The 18290-nt window shown below is 41.4% G+C and overlaps 1 protein-coding gene across 18 annotated transcripts in view; it reads left to right on the top strand.

Annotated features, from left to right (window-relative positions):
• The window catches only part of BCAS1 (breast carcinoma amplified sequence 1), a 118757-nt gene that overhangs the window by 38104 nt on the left and 62363 nt on the right, over positions 1–18290 (top strand). For all 18 annotated transcript variants that reach the window (XM_021077187.1, XM_021077191.1, XM_021077186.1 and 15 more), the window contains one exon: positions 2206–2756. In XM_021077187.1, coding sequence (XP_020932846.1) covers positions 2206–2756 — 551 coding nt within the window. The remainder of the gene's footprint in view (positions 1–2205; positions 2757–18290) is intronic.

Genomic DNA, 18290 nt, shown 5'->3' with positions numbered 1-18290 from the left:
TTATCAGACCAATATATTGGCACTTTTTAAAATGTCTGTCCATAGGAAGCTTTGTTTTCAAGGACTTTTTCTCTGATTGTAACACTCTTACTTATCACTAGCTCCTCTGGTTTCTAGCCAGAGAATAAGGAAGAGAAGCAAAAGACTAATAAAAGACATCAGTTGGTGTTTCTGGCATTTTGAAAAGCCCTTTCTTGTTTTGAATCTTAGTCTCTCCCTTTTTGTCAACTGTCTCCTCGTCTCCTGGCATGGGGCACCCCCACAATTCATTTATATTCACTCTGACACTTCAACTGCTGACTTGCTTGGCATCCTGACCCATCTACCCATCACTTCCTTATTCTCGCTCATTCCTTTCCTCTTCCCTTCTGAGCATGGCAGTCACCACAATTTTGAAATCCAAGACTACAGAAAAAAATGGTTGAGAAGAGCTAGAAGATACATCCACTATTCATGCAAGGTGATTTTCTTGGGATCCAAGTTTATGAGGAACCCCTAGTGCTTGTCACAGGTCTGTGCCGTGTCATCTCTGCTCCTCGATGTGCAAAGAGGAGACCACCGTTCTGCACAAGAATCTATCTCTCTTTCTCTCTGTCTCTCAGTGTCTCTCCTTTTCTGTTCGTTCTTGACTCCGGACACTGAGATACTAGAGTTTGACGAAAACAATAGCTAATGGATGTGTGTGTGTTTCTCAGTACATAGAAGCAGTAAGAGAAGATCTAACGACGTCCTCGTTCTCTCCTTTCTCTATTTTCCTGCAAACAGACATTAAGAAGTTGTCACCTATAAACTACACAACCACAGTATCTGTCAATTATTGAGCACCTACTAAGGAAAAGGCAGGGTTCCTGATCCTCTGCATGAGTTTTCTCCTTTAGACATCACGACAACCCTGCAAGGAGCTTGTATTATTTCCATTTTATGTGTGCAGAAATTCAGAGATTTTCAGTGACTTGCCCAAGGTCACACAGCTTCTCAATAGAGAATCTTGATCTTTCACTGCGGTTTCAAATTTTGTAGTGTTATCTTTTTCCTGAATATTCAGCTGAATATTCTATTTCCTGAATCTGTCCCCTTATAAACTGCACCTAGAAGAAGAAGGCAGTTCAGTGAGGTCAATGCAGAGTTCAAGACAGCAGGTGGATTCTGGAAACAGCGCCCCCTCCTTGGAGGAGGCAGAACCTGCATCCACAGTCTTGCGCAGGTAACACTTCTGCCCAAAGTCCAATCCGCCTTCTTGTGTCGACATCTGCTCTTCCAGCCTTCGAAACGGAAGCCTTCTGTTATTTCTTTTTAACATCACCAGTATTCGCAACAGACTGTGGTAATGTAGGTCTATGGTAAAATAAAGAGCATGAACCTTGGAGTCAGATTTCTGTGTGCAAGCAGACTCTGCTTGCTGGGCAGCCGTGGGAAAGTGAATCAACCTCTCTGGCTGTCAGTTTTCTCACTCGTGAATAATGATAATAACCAACGCTCATGACATTTGTTGAGCACTTACTATATTCCAGGCACTGTCTGGTGTGCCTTAAGAATAGTAACTCACACAATCTTCCCAACAAAGTTATGGGGTAGGTTCTACTATTTGCCTTATTTTACCAGAAAATCGAGGCACAGACAAGTGAAGTAACTCAGATTTCAATAGACAATCTAGCGTCAGTGTGGCTCTCCGACGCGAGTTTTGCCCTCAAGGGACATTTGGCAACAGCCGGGGACATTTCTGGTGGTCATGACCAGGAGGTGCTCCAGGCACCTGGTGGGCAGAGGCCAGAGATGCTGTGAAACACCTTACAAGGACCCCGGAGCACAAGAACCATCTGGCCCCACCTGGCAACGGTCCCAAGACTGGGAAACTTGTTCTCCTAAAGCCACAACTACCGACCTGCCTCGCAGTTGGACTCGGGATAATTTGCTCCTCAGAGGATTCCTGGGGCCATAAAAGAAGATAACTCGTGTATCACTAGTACTGCTGACACAGCACCTGGTGTGTGCGTCCCGATAACAGGGCTCGCCCCCTCTAACCCTTCGCAGAAGAGCAGGTTCAGAAGGCATCTTGCTAACTGACTGCAGCTCTGCAGGGGGACGGAGCACAGCACAGTCCCCGTGTGCACGGTGGCCTCTGTGCTGGGAAGGCTTGGAGTCCATTAGCAATCCCTGAATTTCCCCGCTGGGTTGAATGACCGCTGTTTCTGTTTGTGTTTGCAGTTGATCTGGGAATAAGTGTCCAGGAGGATAATGTGGCCACTTCTTCTCCCAAGACAATGGAGATCAGCGCTGTTGCGGATGCCAGCGGAAAGAATCTTGGGAAGGAGGCCAAAGCCGAGGCACCAGCTGCTAAATCTCGTTTTTTCTTGACACTCTCTCGGCCTGTACCAGGACGTACCGGAGACCAAGCCACGGATTCATCCCCTGGGTCAGTGAAGCTTGATGTCAGCTCCAGTAAAGCGCTAGGGAACAAAGACCCGAGTGAGCCCATGGCACTTCCGGTGGCAGCTGCATCGGGGCGAGACCCAGATAAAACCCCCGGGCAGACCCCGGCCCCGTGGGGACCAGCGCCGAGTCCACCTGAGGCCGGGGGAGCAGCCCCCTCCAAGCCGAAGGACTCCGGCTTCTTTGACAAACTCTTCAAACTGGACAAGGGACGGGAAAAGGCACCGGGGGCCGGCCAGCAGGAAGCCCGGAGCGCGGAGCATCACGACCAGGCCGTCGAAAGTCCTGCATCATCCCCACAGGCAGACGATGTCCCTGCAGAGACGGTAAGTGCTGAAAGGGAGGATCCACTTGCTCCTAATGCCAGCCTGGGCGGGGCGGGGCGGTGGGGGGGGGCAAGGTGATTGCTCCTGTGTTGCTCTGCCATCACCGAGGGATCCTGACCAGGTATGAAGCCCTGGATCCCTCTAGAACAAACAGCACATTGCAGCGCTGCGACTGCCCATGCTGCGTGGGCAGGAACATCTGCTGGGAGAACAATAACAGCTGTGGCATCTGGTTGATGTCAAAGAAACAAGGAGGTGGGTTAGATACAGATGAATTCGTCCTTCCATTTATCAAAGGCAGAGGTGGACAGGTCGCACGTGTGATCCACGGAGTCTGCAGGGAAAGGCTTTAGCAGAATAAAAACGGTCCCTAAAAGATTTCAAATACCTTCCCCCCCCCCCCCCCCCCCCCGCCTCCGTCGCGGCAGCTCATTCGGAACGTAGTATGTTTATCATCTTTTGTTGGAATGCATTTCATTTCTTGCTTTTAATCGCCTGGACTGATCTTTAACTATCTTTTGCACTCAAGTGTGCATTTGAGTAAAGAACTCTTACAGCTCTGGGCAGACTCTTTTATGTATTAGTTACTAGTTACAAAGCTGGAGTAATACCTTTGTTTGAAAATGGGATTTTTTTTTTTTTTTTTTTTTTTTTTTAAGGAGGCATCTGAACTGGTTGCTTTCTTTCCTGCCCCAAGAAAGGCAAGTTCTTTTGATCTTCAAAAGAGCATTTGCTTTCAACCTTGAGAGTTTGTTTGTACTGGGGGGGCCCAAGAAAAGAACTCCTTGAATAAAGAAGGAAATAAAAGTAGATACATTGTATTTTAAGACACTTATTTCCTTAGTTAATGGACTTTGAAACAACAGTGTTTTTCAAAATTTGGGAATAAAGTGCTTCTAGTTGAGGTTAGACCCCGGGGGAAAAAATTAGATGGACTGTTTTTTATTCCATGGTGGAGTCAATATATTTGTCTTGACTAGCATTCTGCCAAGTTCTAATAATAACACTGGCTCTCATTTATTTAGCATTTACACTGTGCCAGGCTCTGGTCTAAGGACTTCCAGATATTATTTTCCTTCAGGAAAATGAGTACCACATTCATCTGTGGTTTTACTGCACCCAGGGTGGTGTCAAGAATTATACTGTACCTATTAGACACCAGCTGAAAACTCTGGACAATTAGACTAGGGGAAAAGATAGTAGGCACATGTGTTTAGACCCACGCACTCAGCATTCTTGTTGTTTCTGGACATTTTAACCCCCGGGACTGATTTTTACGTTTTCTTAAAAAAGGTAGAAAAGTTGCCCTTTAAATGCCCCCCTTCCCCAAATGCACCAGTTCAGGAGCCAATCGAATACCTATCTGTATAATTCGAAGTGAGCCTTCAGATGTACCCAGCCATCAGGTCTTTACCGAGTGGGACACTGCCAGGCACAAGTGAGGCAGTGCCACAGTGGTGGACAGGACAGAGTCCCCGTCCTCAGGGAGGGTGTGGTCTAGCGAGAGAAGAAGTACAAAGAACTCAGTTATGATGCAAGGTGCCCAGGGCTCTGAGGGAGGAGACTGAGTTTTGAAGAGGATGTCTAGACTCCTCGGGAGAATTAGCCTCACTGGCCCAGGGGGCATCTTCCATCACGTGAGTAAACCTGGAGCCCGTGAGGTTGTCTTGGCGCTGTAAACTGCTCATCAATATTCATGAATATTTGAGAAGCTTTTAACTGCTTTACTTTGCGTGGGAAGCCCTTGTTCATGGTCATTATTGGTCACCGCGCCTAAGACCATTCTGAGGGTCCGAGTTTTTGAGTAGTCACGTGTCTCATGTACGCAGGCATCCCAAGCCAGCCCATTGCCCGAGTTCGGAAAAGACTGAGTTATTTACAGGAAAAGAAGGAAGGACTGAGCTTTACTCACCTTTGGGCAGGTGTCTCAGGATGTATCCAAATCCCCATCGCAATTAAGTAAAACCGGCTCAGCCTCTGATAACCAACCTTTGAACCATAAGACCTTAATGTGATCAATCCATTCGTATTTTAAGAAAAGTGGGAAAAGGTTTTAGAATTGTGCTTTATCGGCTTAGATTTTTTTTTTTTTTTTTTGGAACACTCTTAAGGACAGCAACCTCAGTTGGAGTGGAATAAGTTCCAAAATGAAATTTGATTCAGAAGACGGGGTCTGTGCTGGGAACTGGCTGGAAGTTAATGTAGCAAAAGCCCTGTGGGTGACATTTGGAAGTTACAGGAACCTCCTGGGAGATCCAAATATTGTAACTTACCTTCCTTTTGGAATCAGGGAATTTGTTTCCTTAGAGTCACCCATGAAATTTGCCTCCGTAACACTACCGATTTCTATTTTGGGTTGGCAGTATCATTTTTGGTTGGCAGCCCGCTCTGCACTCTGTGCTAATAAAACATGGAGAAGTTATGAACCAGCCACTCATTTCTCCTTCAGCCCGTGACCTTAATGGATCCCCCAATACACACATCTGCAAAGCCTTTTAACAACAACAGCCACGAAAGCAGCCTTCTGATTGATAGGATTTCTGATTCCATCCCTGGCTGTGGAGCTGTATTTGGGTGGGGGTGGGGAGTCGATTGTTCCAGAAGTGTAATGAAAGGCTCTAGCTAGCCCTCCGAAAGTAACAGGGATAAAACTTCTCAATCAATGGCTTGCTTGGTGGGAGTGCCACATTATGCGTATGTGCCCATTGATGTATTGATTCAGAATTCCTAGGGTAAATTATGCCTTGGGCTCAGCCTGTCAGCTGTCCCTCCCCCTCCCCCAACGCCCCCCCACACCCTTCCCCCTAGTTTTACTGCATGCCCCTTATTGGATTGGAATTCCAACCACAGACCCACAGAGCTGTGAATTGGGAGAAAGATGCCACCATTTCATTCTGAGGGAAACACACAAATCTTCTGTGTTTTCCAAACGACAATCTTATTTTTGTGCCTTATAAAACTACATTCAGAGCATAGCATAATTAAAACAAGGCCAGAATTCATGAACAAATAAACCATTTACTACATAGGCCAAAGAAAAGATAAATTATATGCCTGAAAGGTTTCACTGAGCTGTGATTCACACAAACCAATGTGTTGGCAGGGGTAAGGTTTTGTTTTGTTTTTTTTAATTTTCCCTCCCCCCAATAATTGAACCAGAACTATAAGATACGCATTTAAGAAATTAATTCCTCCCCCCAACTGATCGCATAATGAAAATCTGACCTTTATTGGTTAAAAAAACCAAACACTGAATTTCTGTTGTTACTGGTGATTCTAGAAGGGTCTTTGTTTTAGAGTAGGGGGAGGTGCTTGAAGTGTTGCCAAGCACAGATTCAGGAGATTTAAACAAGAAGATTCCTTTTCTTTTAGAAGTTTAGTTACATTCTGCAGTTGTTGTTTATGCAATTGCGCAAAGCATTTGAAAGATAAATCATGGTCCTAAACCATGAAAATTCATGGAATCTAGTAAGAGACATGCGTTTTTTAAGGGGGGTTATGATACGTGCATCCATCCTCAGATTCATTCAGGCTACAGATATTAAGAGAAATACTCAGGGTTTTTCCTCCTCCTCTCCTTGTCTCTTTTGAACACACGCCGTTCAGGCTTCTGTCCTCTGTCACCCCTGCTCTTGGTAAAGCGACCACGGCGTTGCCCCTCCCGCTACCCCTCACCTCAGCTGCCAAATAGGATGCATTTCCATCCTTATCCTCGGACCCAGCCTGCCACCCCTTCCTTCTCAAAACATCATCTTCACTTGATTTGCAGGTTCTCCCACCTCCCTGGCCTCTCTGCTTTCATCTTTTGTGCTGAGTCTTGTCTCCTCTAAACGTTGGAGTTGCCCAGAGTTCAATTCTTGGATGTCTTCTTTCACTACACTCACTTCCTTAGAGCTCTCCCCTAGTCCCGAGGGTTTACATACAGCCATCTGCTGACAAGTCGCAAAGTGATGTCTCTAGCTTAGATCTACCCCTGAACTCCTGACTTCAGTATCTAGCTGCCCGGATCGCTCCATCTCCATTCAAATGTACACTGAGCATCTCAGCTTCCGCATGTGCAAAGCTGAACTCTTCACTGACACCCAGCAGCAACAACCAAATATCTAGTTCTTCATTCCACAGGCTTCTCATTTTAGTCAATGGAAACTCCATTCTACTACTGCTCTTCAGTGGTAGAATTCAAATGAAAAGAGTCAAGATCTCTGGAATCTTTTTCTATGGGATATAAAGTAGTGAATTAAAACATAAGCATTGCAATCAAGTAGTCTAGGTTTCAACGGTGCCTCTGTCACCTGCTGGCTCTGTGACCTTGGGCAAGTTACTTAACCTCTCTGGGCCTCAGTTTCTTCATCTGTAAAATGGGGATGATAATAGCATCAAGCACATTTCCCCATTATTCAAATTTGTGAAAATTAAATACGGTAAGTCATGTAAAGGATTTAACAGAGAAATATTGCATTCTGAGAAAAAAAAAAGTTAGCTATTATCAGTATCGTGGTTTTCTTCCCTATTGCTACACATTTTAGTCTTTTTACTTCCCTTCTATAGTCCCCAACCCAAGCTCACAGAGATAGCACAATTGAATCTACTTGGAAAGCCACATAACCAAAGGCATAAGTCCTAAATTGGGTTTAAAAAAAAAAAAAAAAAAAGGTGCAGAAGTTGTAAAGTTATCTTAGAAATAGTAGAACTTAAATGCTTCTACCCACAAGCCCCAGTGTCTTTGTCTGATGTTCAAGGGTCTCTACAAGCTTCCCTACCTGTGTTTCTAATTGTATTCCCCCCCACCCCCCCGTTCCCTTAAATTTATCTGGTCAGAATGGCCAACACATGAGCTGTGCGCCTACCATTGACTTCCTGGTGTTTTCTCTGCCTGTATATCCTTCTCTCTCTGTTTATCAAACATTTCCGGAGTTCCCGTCGTGGCTCAGTGGTTAACGAATCCAACTAGGAACCATGAGGTTCGATCCCTGCCCTTGCTCAGTGCGTTAACGATCCAGCGTTGCCGTGAGCTGTGGTGTAGGTTGCAGACGTGGCTCGGATCCCGTGTTGCTGTGGCTCTGGCGTAGGCCGACAGCTACAGCTCCGATTAGACCCCTAGCCTGGGAACCTCCATATGCCGCAGGAGCGGCCCAAGAAATGGCAAAAAACAAACAAACAAACAAACAAACAAACAAAAAAACATTTCCTTCACCTTCAAGTGTCAAGTTCTCCATGAAGCTGATCAGAGGTCCCCCCTCCTGGGTGGTTTCTGATGACATGAACCCCCCCTGGTATATTTTTGTGACAGCCTGTGTGTTAAGGGAAATTCTGAGATAAAATCACTTCGAATCGTCTCATTGAGACATCAGAACTTACAAGGGAATTTTTAATATTTTTGCCATTTTCCAGATGAAGAAATCCAAGCTTTAGAGAAACCAAGCAACGTACTCCAAGTTACACAGCTAAAAAAGAAGGGTCCGTCTCCAAAGCTCATACTTTGCATGCTCAGTATTATGTTTTTACCAGTGATTTGAAATGGCACTGAGACGGCTGCTCTGGAAAATTGAATAACAATAATGTAAGGAAGTGCTCTTCAAAAATGTGAGCGCGTGCAAAATTGGAAATACCAAGTTAATCGCAAAAAGAAAAATAAAAAGCATCACCTAATTCCAGCATTAGAAAGACAAGCAAATTGTAAGGTGTGTTTTTTACTTACTTCTGTTTCCTTCCTCTGACCAGAGCCGTGACATTTCAACAGGGAAAGAGAACTATCCCCTCAAAAGATTTTGTCATTACAGAGGGAAAACGCATCTCAAATTATGCAAGTTATAAACTAAGCAAGGTTTTCAGCTCCAGCACTACAATTTTCATGAACTTTATAAATTAACACTAAGAAACGTTTGATATGCAACATTTATAGTAGCGGAGCTGACATGCAAGTGTTAGGAGCCTGAATGGTTTGGGAAGGAGTTTAAATTCTACCACTTACTAGCTGTGTGGCAGAGTCTGATTATAACAGCTGCCCCTGCTTTTAATAATTTGTTATTCCTAGGCTGTGTAGTAGGCATTTCACATACCTTATCTGCTATAACAACAGGGTAGATATTTTTAGGGCCATGTAACCAATGAGGAAACAGGTGCTCAGAGAAGTTAAGTTACTTGCTCAAGGCCACACAGCTAAATGAATGGCAGAACTGGAATCGAGATCTAGCAGTCACCCAAGCCTGTTACACTTAGTTCAAAACCTTGTGTTTCCCTCCAGAAAAGGAAGATGCCTACCTAGAGGCTATAGCAAGGATGGAGATGATACGGAAAGTCAATAGTAATGATCTAAACAAAAGAGTGTATGTTTTAAATTGTCAGAAAATTAGAAAATAAAGAATTACGAAATAGGTCAAATGGTCTTCCAGCATGACGGAGTGCATATAGTATACCATCTAGGGTGCCTTTGGCTGCAAATTAAAAAAAAAAAAAAGCTTCTCAATCAATAGTGGCTTCCTTAATGAGGAGAACATACTATTTCTTGTGAAGAATAAGAATTCTAGATTCAGTGGTTTAATCTGGTTCAGCATATTCATGGCCCCCGCATATATCTGTCTCCAGTACCCTCTGTGTTTCATCTTGGTTCACAGGCTTGTGGTTTTTCTTTTCTTTTATTTCTTTGTGTGTGTGTGTGGGGGGGGTATAGTTGGTGTACAATATTATGTAAGTTGTAGGTGTACAGCCGTGATTCACAAGTTTTGAAGGTTATATTCCATTTACAGTTACTATAAAATATTGGCTTAGTGGTTTTAAAAAGGTTGCTGTACTCCAAGCAGTGCATATAGTCATAATGTCCTATTAAATGAAATAGGAGTTTCCTAAAATTTACTCATTGGTGAAACTGAGTCACATGTCTGGGTAGGGGTACAAGGGGGAAGAGGGGTTGGAAAGTTCTGCCAGCAAAGATGATAAGGCACAGGTAGAAACCAGATACATTATTTCCTATCCAACTTTATGTTAGGAAATCATTAAGTGAGTGGCTAGTAAAGGCTACTATGATATCCCCTTATGGTAATTTATTTAAATACATTCATGGCACTAGCTCTTAAACTTAACTATGACACACAGTAAGAAATATATTTTACAGCTTGACCTGATCTGTAGGCATATACATGAGACAAAGTATCCACAAGATGATGCTATTCTTACAGCATGTAACATAGGCTGGTATTTTCTATTCTTTCTAGTCTATTTTGTTTGATGGCTTTTATTTTTATTTTGTTTTTGTTTTTTTTCGGCTGCACCCACGGCATCTAGAAGTTCCAGGGCTAGGGACTGAATACAAAGCCACAGCTGCAACCTACGCCACAGCTGTGGAAATGGCAGATCCTTAACCCACTGCAGGGGGCCAGGGATTGAACCCAAGCTGCCGCAGAGACAATGCCAGATCCTTAACCTGCTGCACTACAGCAGGAACTCCTGTTGGATGGTCTTAAATGCTAGTTTTGCCCCAGGAATTATGTTCCAATCCATTCATAGTCATAATCTGAAGTTTGAAAAATTCTTTTCTGCCGTCATCACGCTTTTCAGATTTGCAACAGTGATCTTGAGGGATGTGACTGTTTCTTATGAAAGTGGGCATTCCCAGGGCACACTGCCCGTCACACCTTGGCATGCGGTAATGTTTGTCAGATAAACCTAACAAGAATAAAGATGGTACACTTCATGTTACAATTTTTCAAAGAATGTTAGAATATATCGTTGCAATTTCATTATCAGCTCTGCCTGATGCAACTTTAAAAAAATGATCTTAAAAAATATATACACTATAGATGCCTTCACTTAGATAAACTACGTACAACCATGTATCTCTACTATTTATTTGGTATTTTTCAGTCTTTAACATATCATAGTGTTAAACATCATGGTTGAATATCAAGTGAATTGTGTTTTGCAATGAATTTGCAAAATATATTTTGGGTTTATTTCCCTTTGGTGACATCCACTCTGATTCTCTCCTTCCAAGATGATAATAATAGCCCTGATTTATTGAGTGTTTACTAACCCACAGAGAGATGAAGTAATTTGCCTGAGATCACCTGGGGAGAAAGTAGCCGAGCTGGTATTTATTGCCTACACACTTAGCCACTGAGCCTATGAATTCAAAAAAGAGGGAACACTCAGTGCCTTTTGAAACATATCTTTTTAAAATTCCTGAAGCTAGAAGTTTAAATTTCCCAAACTGATGTTCTGTGGACTCATCAGAACAAGAAGATCATCCTTGTAACAGGGCTTCACCATCAAAAGCTTTGGAAAATAGTGCTTGCTTTATACGCTCTCCTAAAGATTCACGGTGGTCATTAAAGGCTCTGAGAAGTCCTGTTTCTCAGACTTATTTATTCACACAACTATCAGCCATCTAACCAATTGGGTGTATCTTCCAAGGAATTGTTCTTCTAGGAAATGCCAAGCTGGGCATGTAAACCAAAATTGGACCATGGCATTTTGTAAGATGCAGAAGGCCACCGACAGGTTTTATTTGACCTGCACAGTGTTTTAAATAATATTTGAATTAACTGATAACGTTTTGAAATTGACACATTTGACAGTATTTTTTAATTAGGAGATTTCAGTAGAATCCCATGTTTCAAACATTTCTGAAAACATGGGAAATTTCACCCTGTATTCCCAGCTGGGAGTGAGCTGTGACTGCCCTCGAGGTGGGGCTTTCGCTCCCCAGTTTACCCAAGTCCCCACCCCTCCTTATTGTTTCCAATAGTACAGCATGTGAGTTGTCCTTCATTATAACACTTGCCTTGTTATTTTCTTGCGGCAGAGTTGACAGTAAAATAAAAATTTCTATCAGAAACCACTTTTCATCCTTCATAACATGTAAGACAGTTTGAAGTAGTTTAGGTGACCATGTGGTTAATACACTGTAAATCTAGCCTGAGAGTCCAATTTGATGCCAAGTGTTGAACAATGAATAGGAGGCGTCCATGCTTTTATTTATTCATTCAACAAACATCTGAATGCTTTCTTTGGGCCAGGAATGATTGTAGGATGGCTACAATGATGTACCTCACAGGTCCCATCATGGAAAGTACGTGATGTACTTTCATTCTATGGAGACAGCAGCAATAAACCAGAAAATAAATAAAAAAGCAAATAGTTCCAGGGTATAAAAAGGGCTACAAGTGAAATAAACAAAGTTCAGAGATGGAAAGGAGAGGAGAGAGGAGGGTGATAATGAGGATTGGATAGAGGGTAGGGTCAGAAAGGAGTTTGGGCTCATCTAACAATTCAGGGGAAAGCATGTGGCTTTTTTCTTTTTCTGCACAAGGCCAAAGGATTCTTAGAAAATCTGCAACCTAATTTTGGCAGCATTCAAAACAGTTTTCTCACTGTTGGGAAGTGTTTGTTAAACAGATGACAAACTTGTTCTAGGCTATGGGTTATTTGCTTTTGTATTTTGAAGTAGGTTTTTGGTTTTTGTTTGTTTGTTTGTTTAGGTTGGATATTTTTTCCTCTAATAAATGTAACATGTCATTATCAGTCTGGAGGTTGTACATGTTGGAACTAATCATAGGACAGAAGAATCTATCACAAATAGATTCCTTTTTTTGTCCTGTGTGACCTGGGACCCACTCCTTGCCCACAGCAAATGTGTTTTTCTGTTTTATATCATATGTAGTGAACTTTATTTAAGAAGGTGCCAACTCTTGTGCCCTCAGGAATATCCCCAAAGTAATTACTGCTGCCAAAAAAAGAAGCAAGAAAAGAACATTTTATTGCTTAATTCTCTCCCCACATTGCACTTGCCACTGGAAATCAAGTTGACAAATTCACTTACCCCTCAAGTGGAGGAGTTGCTGAGAGAGAAAATGGAAAACCTTTATTTATAGGAAGAAGGTGTGAATTGCTTTCTCTGATAGATTTCTTACCACCCTCCCTGTATGACTCCAATGAACAACTGGTTTATTTAATCTTGTAAAGATAACATCTCTGCATCAGTCAATATCATGGGTTAATCAGGCTGTACCGTATAAAGGTGCTACGTTACACTTCTGCTGCCAAGATAGGAAAGGAGTTTTTAATGCCCTGAGGTTATGTCTACAGAGTATTGAAATAGGTGGGGAACTTATGATTTATAATAAAGAGCATCATGCTGGATTATTGGTCCAACCTAGCTTGAGTCAATTAGCATAAGCAGCTATAGGTTGAAAGATGTTGCCTCTCTCTTCCCTAAAAGAGTGGAGTATTTTTAGCCCTGAGTCCTGCAGATTTCCCCTCTTAGAAAAGATGCCAGAGGACAGTGAAAATCTAGATTTCTCCTGTCTATATTTGATGTTATTTTTACTGCCCTCTGAAGTGCCTGATAATTTCTTAATCAACTACCTGAATCACTAGGAAGTTTATTTCTCCTGTGGCACTTTGGCAGTACACACATTCAAAGTCTTCAAGCAAGTAATTTGAGCAATTTGACATCTAGGAATTTATTGAGAAAATGAGCAACATTTTCTCTATAATTTGTTTTTTTTTTTTTTTAAAGCCCAGCAATGTCTGTAAGAGAAAAGTTGGGAAGGTCTGAAAGATCCACTTGGAGGATTTTGGTACTGATTCTGATTTCTATATTCTCCATCATAAATAAGGAAACAGAATTATTGACATGTGGGGACAGTTGCAATACAATGTTAAATGAGAAAAGCGGGTTTCAAAATGGTGTATACAGGGAGTTCCCTGGTAGCTCTGTGGATTAAGGATCCAGTGTTGTCACTGCTCTGACTCTGGTTACGGCCATGGTGTGGATTCCATCCCTGGCCTGGGAACTTCTTCGTGTGGTGGATGTGGAAAAAAAAAACAACCAGAAAACCTGTATACAGAAAGATCCCTTTTGGGTAAAAATCATGTTTTCCTTGCCTGCCCACTCATGTTCCTTCTTCCCCCTAAAGAGGGGTGTGGATTGAAAAACTGCAAATTGTTAGTGGTAGTTCTTTTCCATAATAGGATAATGAGTGCGTTTTATGTTTTTACTCTTTGCTTATCCAAATTGTCTCTTTTTTATAAATGAGGCAAATACGGTGTGCTGCCCAGGTAAAAGGAAAATACTACCAACGAAGTAATTTCCAGATTTCTCCACTAGATAGCGCTATAAAGCTTGCGGCTGCCTGGGTTGTTTTAGAAACCACAATCCCTAATAAGAGGTTTTCACTTGCGATAATTCTGGCACTGTGCAATACAGAGCTTGCGTGGCAATTTCTTGTTCAGCTCTAACACTGACTTTTAACACGTATAGCTAGTGTGTATTTTGGAAAGAGCAATTTTGTCGTGGATGGCCCATTTCCAACGTCCTTTCATAATTGGCGTTTCTTACAGTTGTGCTGCTTGAGTTCTTTCCCTGTTTTTGTCATGGGCTTACAAGATGTGAATGCGTTTTTCTCCATTGATGTGAATTGGGCAGCAATAGTGAGAAAAAATAAAAATACAAAATTAGCTATGGGAATAGAACCTCCCTTTGGTGGCTCTGAGCTTTGTAATAAAAGTTAAGAAAAAAAAAAAAAAAATCCCAGAGTGCTTTGGAAGTGTTCAAGTCCCACAAAACATGTTTAGTGGACTTTTCGTCTTAGATTCTCTCCTGCTTGTTTAATTAATTTGCCTTCCCGTCTAGGAAAACTGGAGGATAAATTTTTACCTTTTGGAATTAACCATACCCCATTTTTCATTCTGAATCTGACCATGGGTGCATGCAGGTGACCGTTTCTTTAGAAGAAGAGGAAAAGTAAAGGCTTGATGTTTGTCTGGAGACCATTGTTGCTGAGCAAATGATGCCCTTGGCGCTGCTGGGGCAACTAGGTGGGAGAGGAAACTGAGTGCTTGCTTTTATCCCAGACAGCATGTGGCTCAAATTTCTAACAGATGGAAAAGCCTGGAGGAATGGGTTTCTGTAGCAGTCACCTTTTTTTCAGACAAATTTTCCAGTGTTAAGCTGCACATTAGGCACTGATTCTTGGTACGAAGATTCCAAATGAAACCAGTGAAGTCCAATCGACGGGGGCATCTGGGTGTGGTGATATTCATCATGGTTCCAGACAAGGCTTTTTTAAAGCCTTGATCCTTCTGCCTTGGCTTCTGTTTTTACTTAGACAACGTAGACCCTGCTTCAAGGAGGACAAAATCCAATCAACAATTTACAGTGGTAGGAAGGTGCCAGAAATTCCATGCAGGTTTTATTATAAATTATCAAATGATGGTAAGGTGGCACAATTTTTTCGACATGACAAATTGTGATCACTTAACTAGTGTTCCTGCCTGTTTGCCCCTTGAAGCCAACAGAAAGGAAAAGTGGAGCTTTCTTCCTCCGTACAGATGAAAAGCAAGCTGACACCACAGACTCCTGTTTGCTTAAAGTTTCCAGATATTTCCTGGAGAACATCTGTGTTTCTGTCTAAAATTTCTGCTGGCTGAAAATGATCTGGAGGCCTGATGAGAATAGCAAAGATGTATTTGTAGTTAAGGGCAAAGATCCTACAAACAACCCAGTGTTGAAGGCACCGGCCACAAACTCGTAGCCGGGGGCTGGATCACGTTCCCAACCGGGTTGAGTTTGACCCTCTGGATGTTTTTTAAAATTCGGAAGTTTTGCCCACATTTTTGTCTTCATTTTAAATTTTAATAGGAAATACGTTCACATGGCTCGAAATAAGAACGTATAAAATGGTTACTTATCTACCAACACCACGCCCATAAATAATCACTGTTTGTATTTTGAAATGAATCTTTCTATGCTTTCTTTAAGCATACACGAGCAAAAGACAAGCATAAATGCACATTTCTTCTTTCTTCGGCAAATGGTAACATAATATACACTCTGTTCTATTCCATACTTTTTTTTTTCAGTTAACAGTATTTACTGTAGCTATCTGTACAGCTTCTGCATTTATAACACTTGCATAGTTTTCCATCAAATGGATGTACCATGCTTTATTTAACCAAGACCTGATTAATGACATTTGGCTGATTTCCAGACATTGGCTATGACTTCATTGCAATGAGTAAACTCGTATTTGTTATTTCACACTTATGTCAATTGAGGTTTAGAATCAACTCTTCAAAGTGGAATTGCTGGGTAAAAGAATATATCCTTTAATTTGGTAATGCCAACATTTCAGGCTACCATCAAGACTGAAGTCATTTACACTGCAACCAGTAGCATGTGCAGGTGCCTACTTCTCACTCCAGCCTCCCTACTGAATGTTTTCAAACATTTGGATGGTTTGACTTTCAATCTTTCGTGACTTCTGGATTTTTATTTTTGATTTGTTGGTTCTTACTTTTTTTATTTAATAATGATTTTTATTTTTTCCATTATAGCTTATTTACAGTGTTCTGTCGATTTTCTACTATAGAGCAGAGTGACCCAGTCACACATACATGTATACATTCTTTTTTCTCACATTATCATGCTCTATCATAAGTGACTAGATATAGTTCTCAGTGCTATACAGCAGGATCTCATTGCTTATCCATTTCAAAGGCAATAGTTTGCATCTATGAACCCCAAATTCCCAATCCATCCCACTCCCTCCCCCTCCCCCTTGGCAACCACAAGTCTGTTCTCCAAGTTCATGAATTTCTTTTCTGTGGAAAGGTTCATTTGTGCTGTATATTAGATTCCAGATATAAGCGATATCGTATGGTGTTTGTCTTTCTCTTTCTGTCTTACTTCACTTAGTGTGAGAATCTCTAGCTCCATCCATGTTGCTGCAAATTGCTATTTTGTTCTTTTTATGGTATTCCATTGTGTATATATAACCACATCTTCTTAATCCATTCATCTGTTGATGGACATCAACGTTGTTTCCATGTCTTGGTTATTGTGAATAGTGCTGCAATGAACATACAGGTGCCTGTGTCTTTTTCAGGGAAAGTTTGGTCTGGATATATGCCCAAGAGTGGGATTGCTGGGTCATATGGTAGTTCTATGTATGGTTTTCTAAGGTACCCCCATACCATAGTGGCTGTACCAATTTACATTCCCACCAACAGTGCAGGAGGGTTCCCTTTTCTCCACACCCTCTCTAGCATTTGTTGTTTGTGGAGTTATTAATGATGGTCATTTTGACTGGTGTGAGGTGGTACCTCATAGTAGTTTGATTTGCATTTCTCTAATAATCAGGGATGTTGAGCATGTTTTCATGTTGAGCATTTTTCAAATGGCTTGTTGGCCATCTGTATATCTTCTTTGGAGAAATGTCTAATCAGGTCTTTTGCCCATTTTTAAATTGGGTTGCTGGTTTTTTTTTTTTTTTTTTTTTTTTTTTTTTGCTGTTGAGTTGTTTAAGTTGTTTGTGCATTTTACAGATTAAACCCTTGTCAGTTGCATCATTTGAAACTATTTTCTCCATTCTCTAAGCTGTCTTTTTTTTTATGGTTTCCTTTGCTTTGCAAAAACTTGTCAGTTTGATTAGGTCCCATTGGTTTATTTTTGTTTTTATTTCTGTTGCCTTGGGAGTCTAACCTGAGAAAACATTTATAAGGTTGATGTCAGAGAATGTTTTGCCTATGTTCTCTTCTAGGCATTTGATGGTGTCTTATCTTATGTTTAAGTCTCGAAGCCATTTTGAGTTTATTTTTGTGCATGGTATGAGGGTGTGTTCCAGTTTCATTGATTTACATGTGGGTGTCCAGTTTCCCCAGCACCCCTTGCTGAAAAGACTGTCTTTTTCCCATTTTATATTCTTGCCTCCTTTGTCAAAGATTAATTGACCATAAGTGTCTGGGTTTGACTTTTGGATTTTAATTCAAAATTACAAAAGCCCTCTCAATCCAAAATTATAAAGCTTTTTTTTCCCCATGTGTTCTTCTTGTATATTTATCCACTTAGATTTTTTTCCTGACATAAGTATGTCACTAAGTTTATTTTTTTTCAAATGGTCATCCAGTTGTCCCTACATCTGTATTTAAAAAAATCCTTCTTGATGGCACAGCAAGTTAAGGATCCTGCATTGTCACTGCAGCAGCCCAAGTCGCTGATGTGGCATGGGTTTGATCCTTGGGCCAGGAACTTCTATGTGCCACAGGTGTGGCCCCCAAAAAAATAATAGAAATATTTTTAATTAAAAAAAAATCTAAGGAGGGGGAGGGAGTGGGAAGGACTGGGAATTTGGGGTTAATAGATGCAAACTATTGCCTTTGGAATGGATAAGCAATGGGATCCTGCTGTATAGCACTGGGAACTATGTATGGCCACTTGTGGTGGAGCATGATAATGTGAGAAAAAAGAATGTATACATGTATGTGTGACTGGGTCACTTTGCTCTACAGTAGAAAGTTGACAGAACACTGTAAATCAGCTATAATGGAAAAAACAAAAATCATTATAAAAAATAAAATTAAAAAAAATCCTTCCTTTTGATAGGTGTCATCTTTACCATACACTAAATTCTCATATGTCTTTGGTTCAAATATATTGTATGTGGATGATGACCAAAATGAGGGGAAAAGCTATTGCAGGGAAGAAGAGTTGAGACAAGGGAAATTAAAATAGGAAAACTCTTGAGTAAACACCCG

This window comes from Sus scrofa, chromosome 17, assembly GCF_000003025.6.
Source record: "Sus scrofa isolate TJ Tabasco breed Duroc chromosome 17, Sscrofa11.1, whole genome shotgun sequence".
Classification (NCBI taxonomy): Eukaryota; Metazoa; Chordata; class Mammalia; order Artiodactyla; family Suidae; genus Sus; species Sus scrofa.
This window is presented reverse-complemented; position numbering and strand designations above follow the sequence as displayed.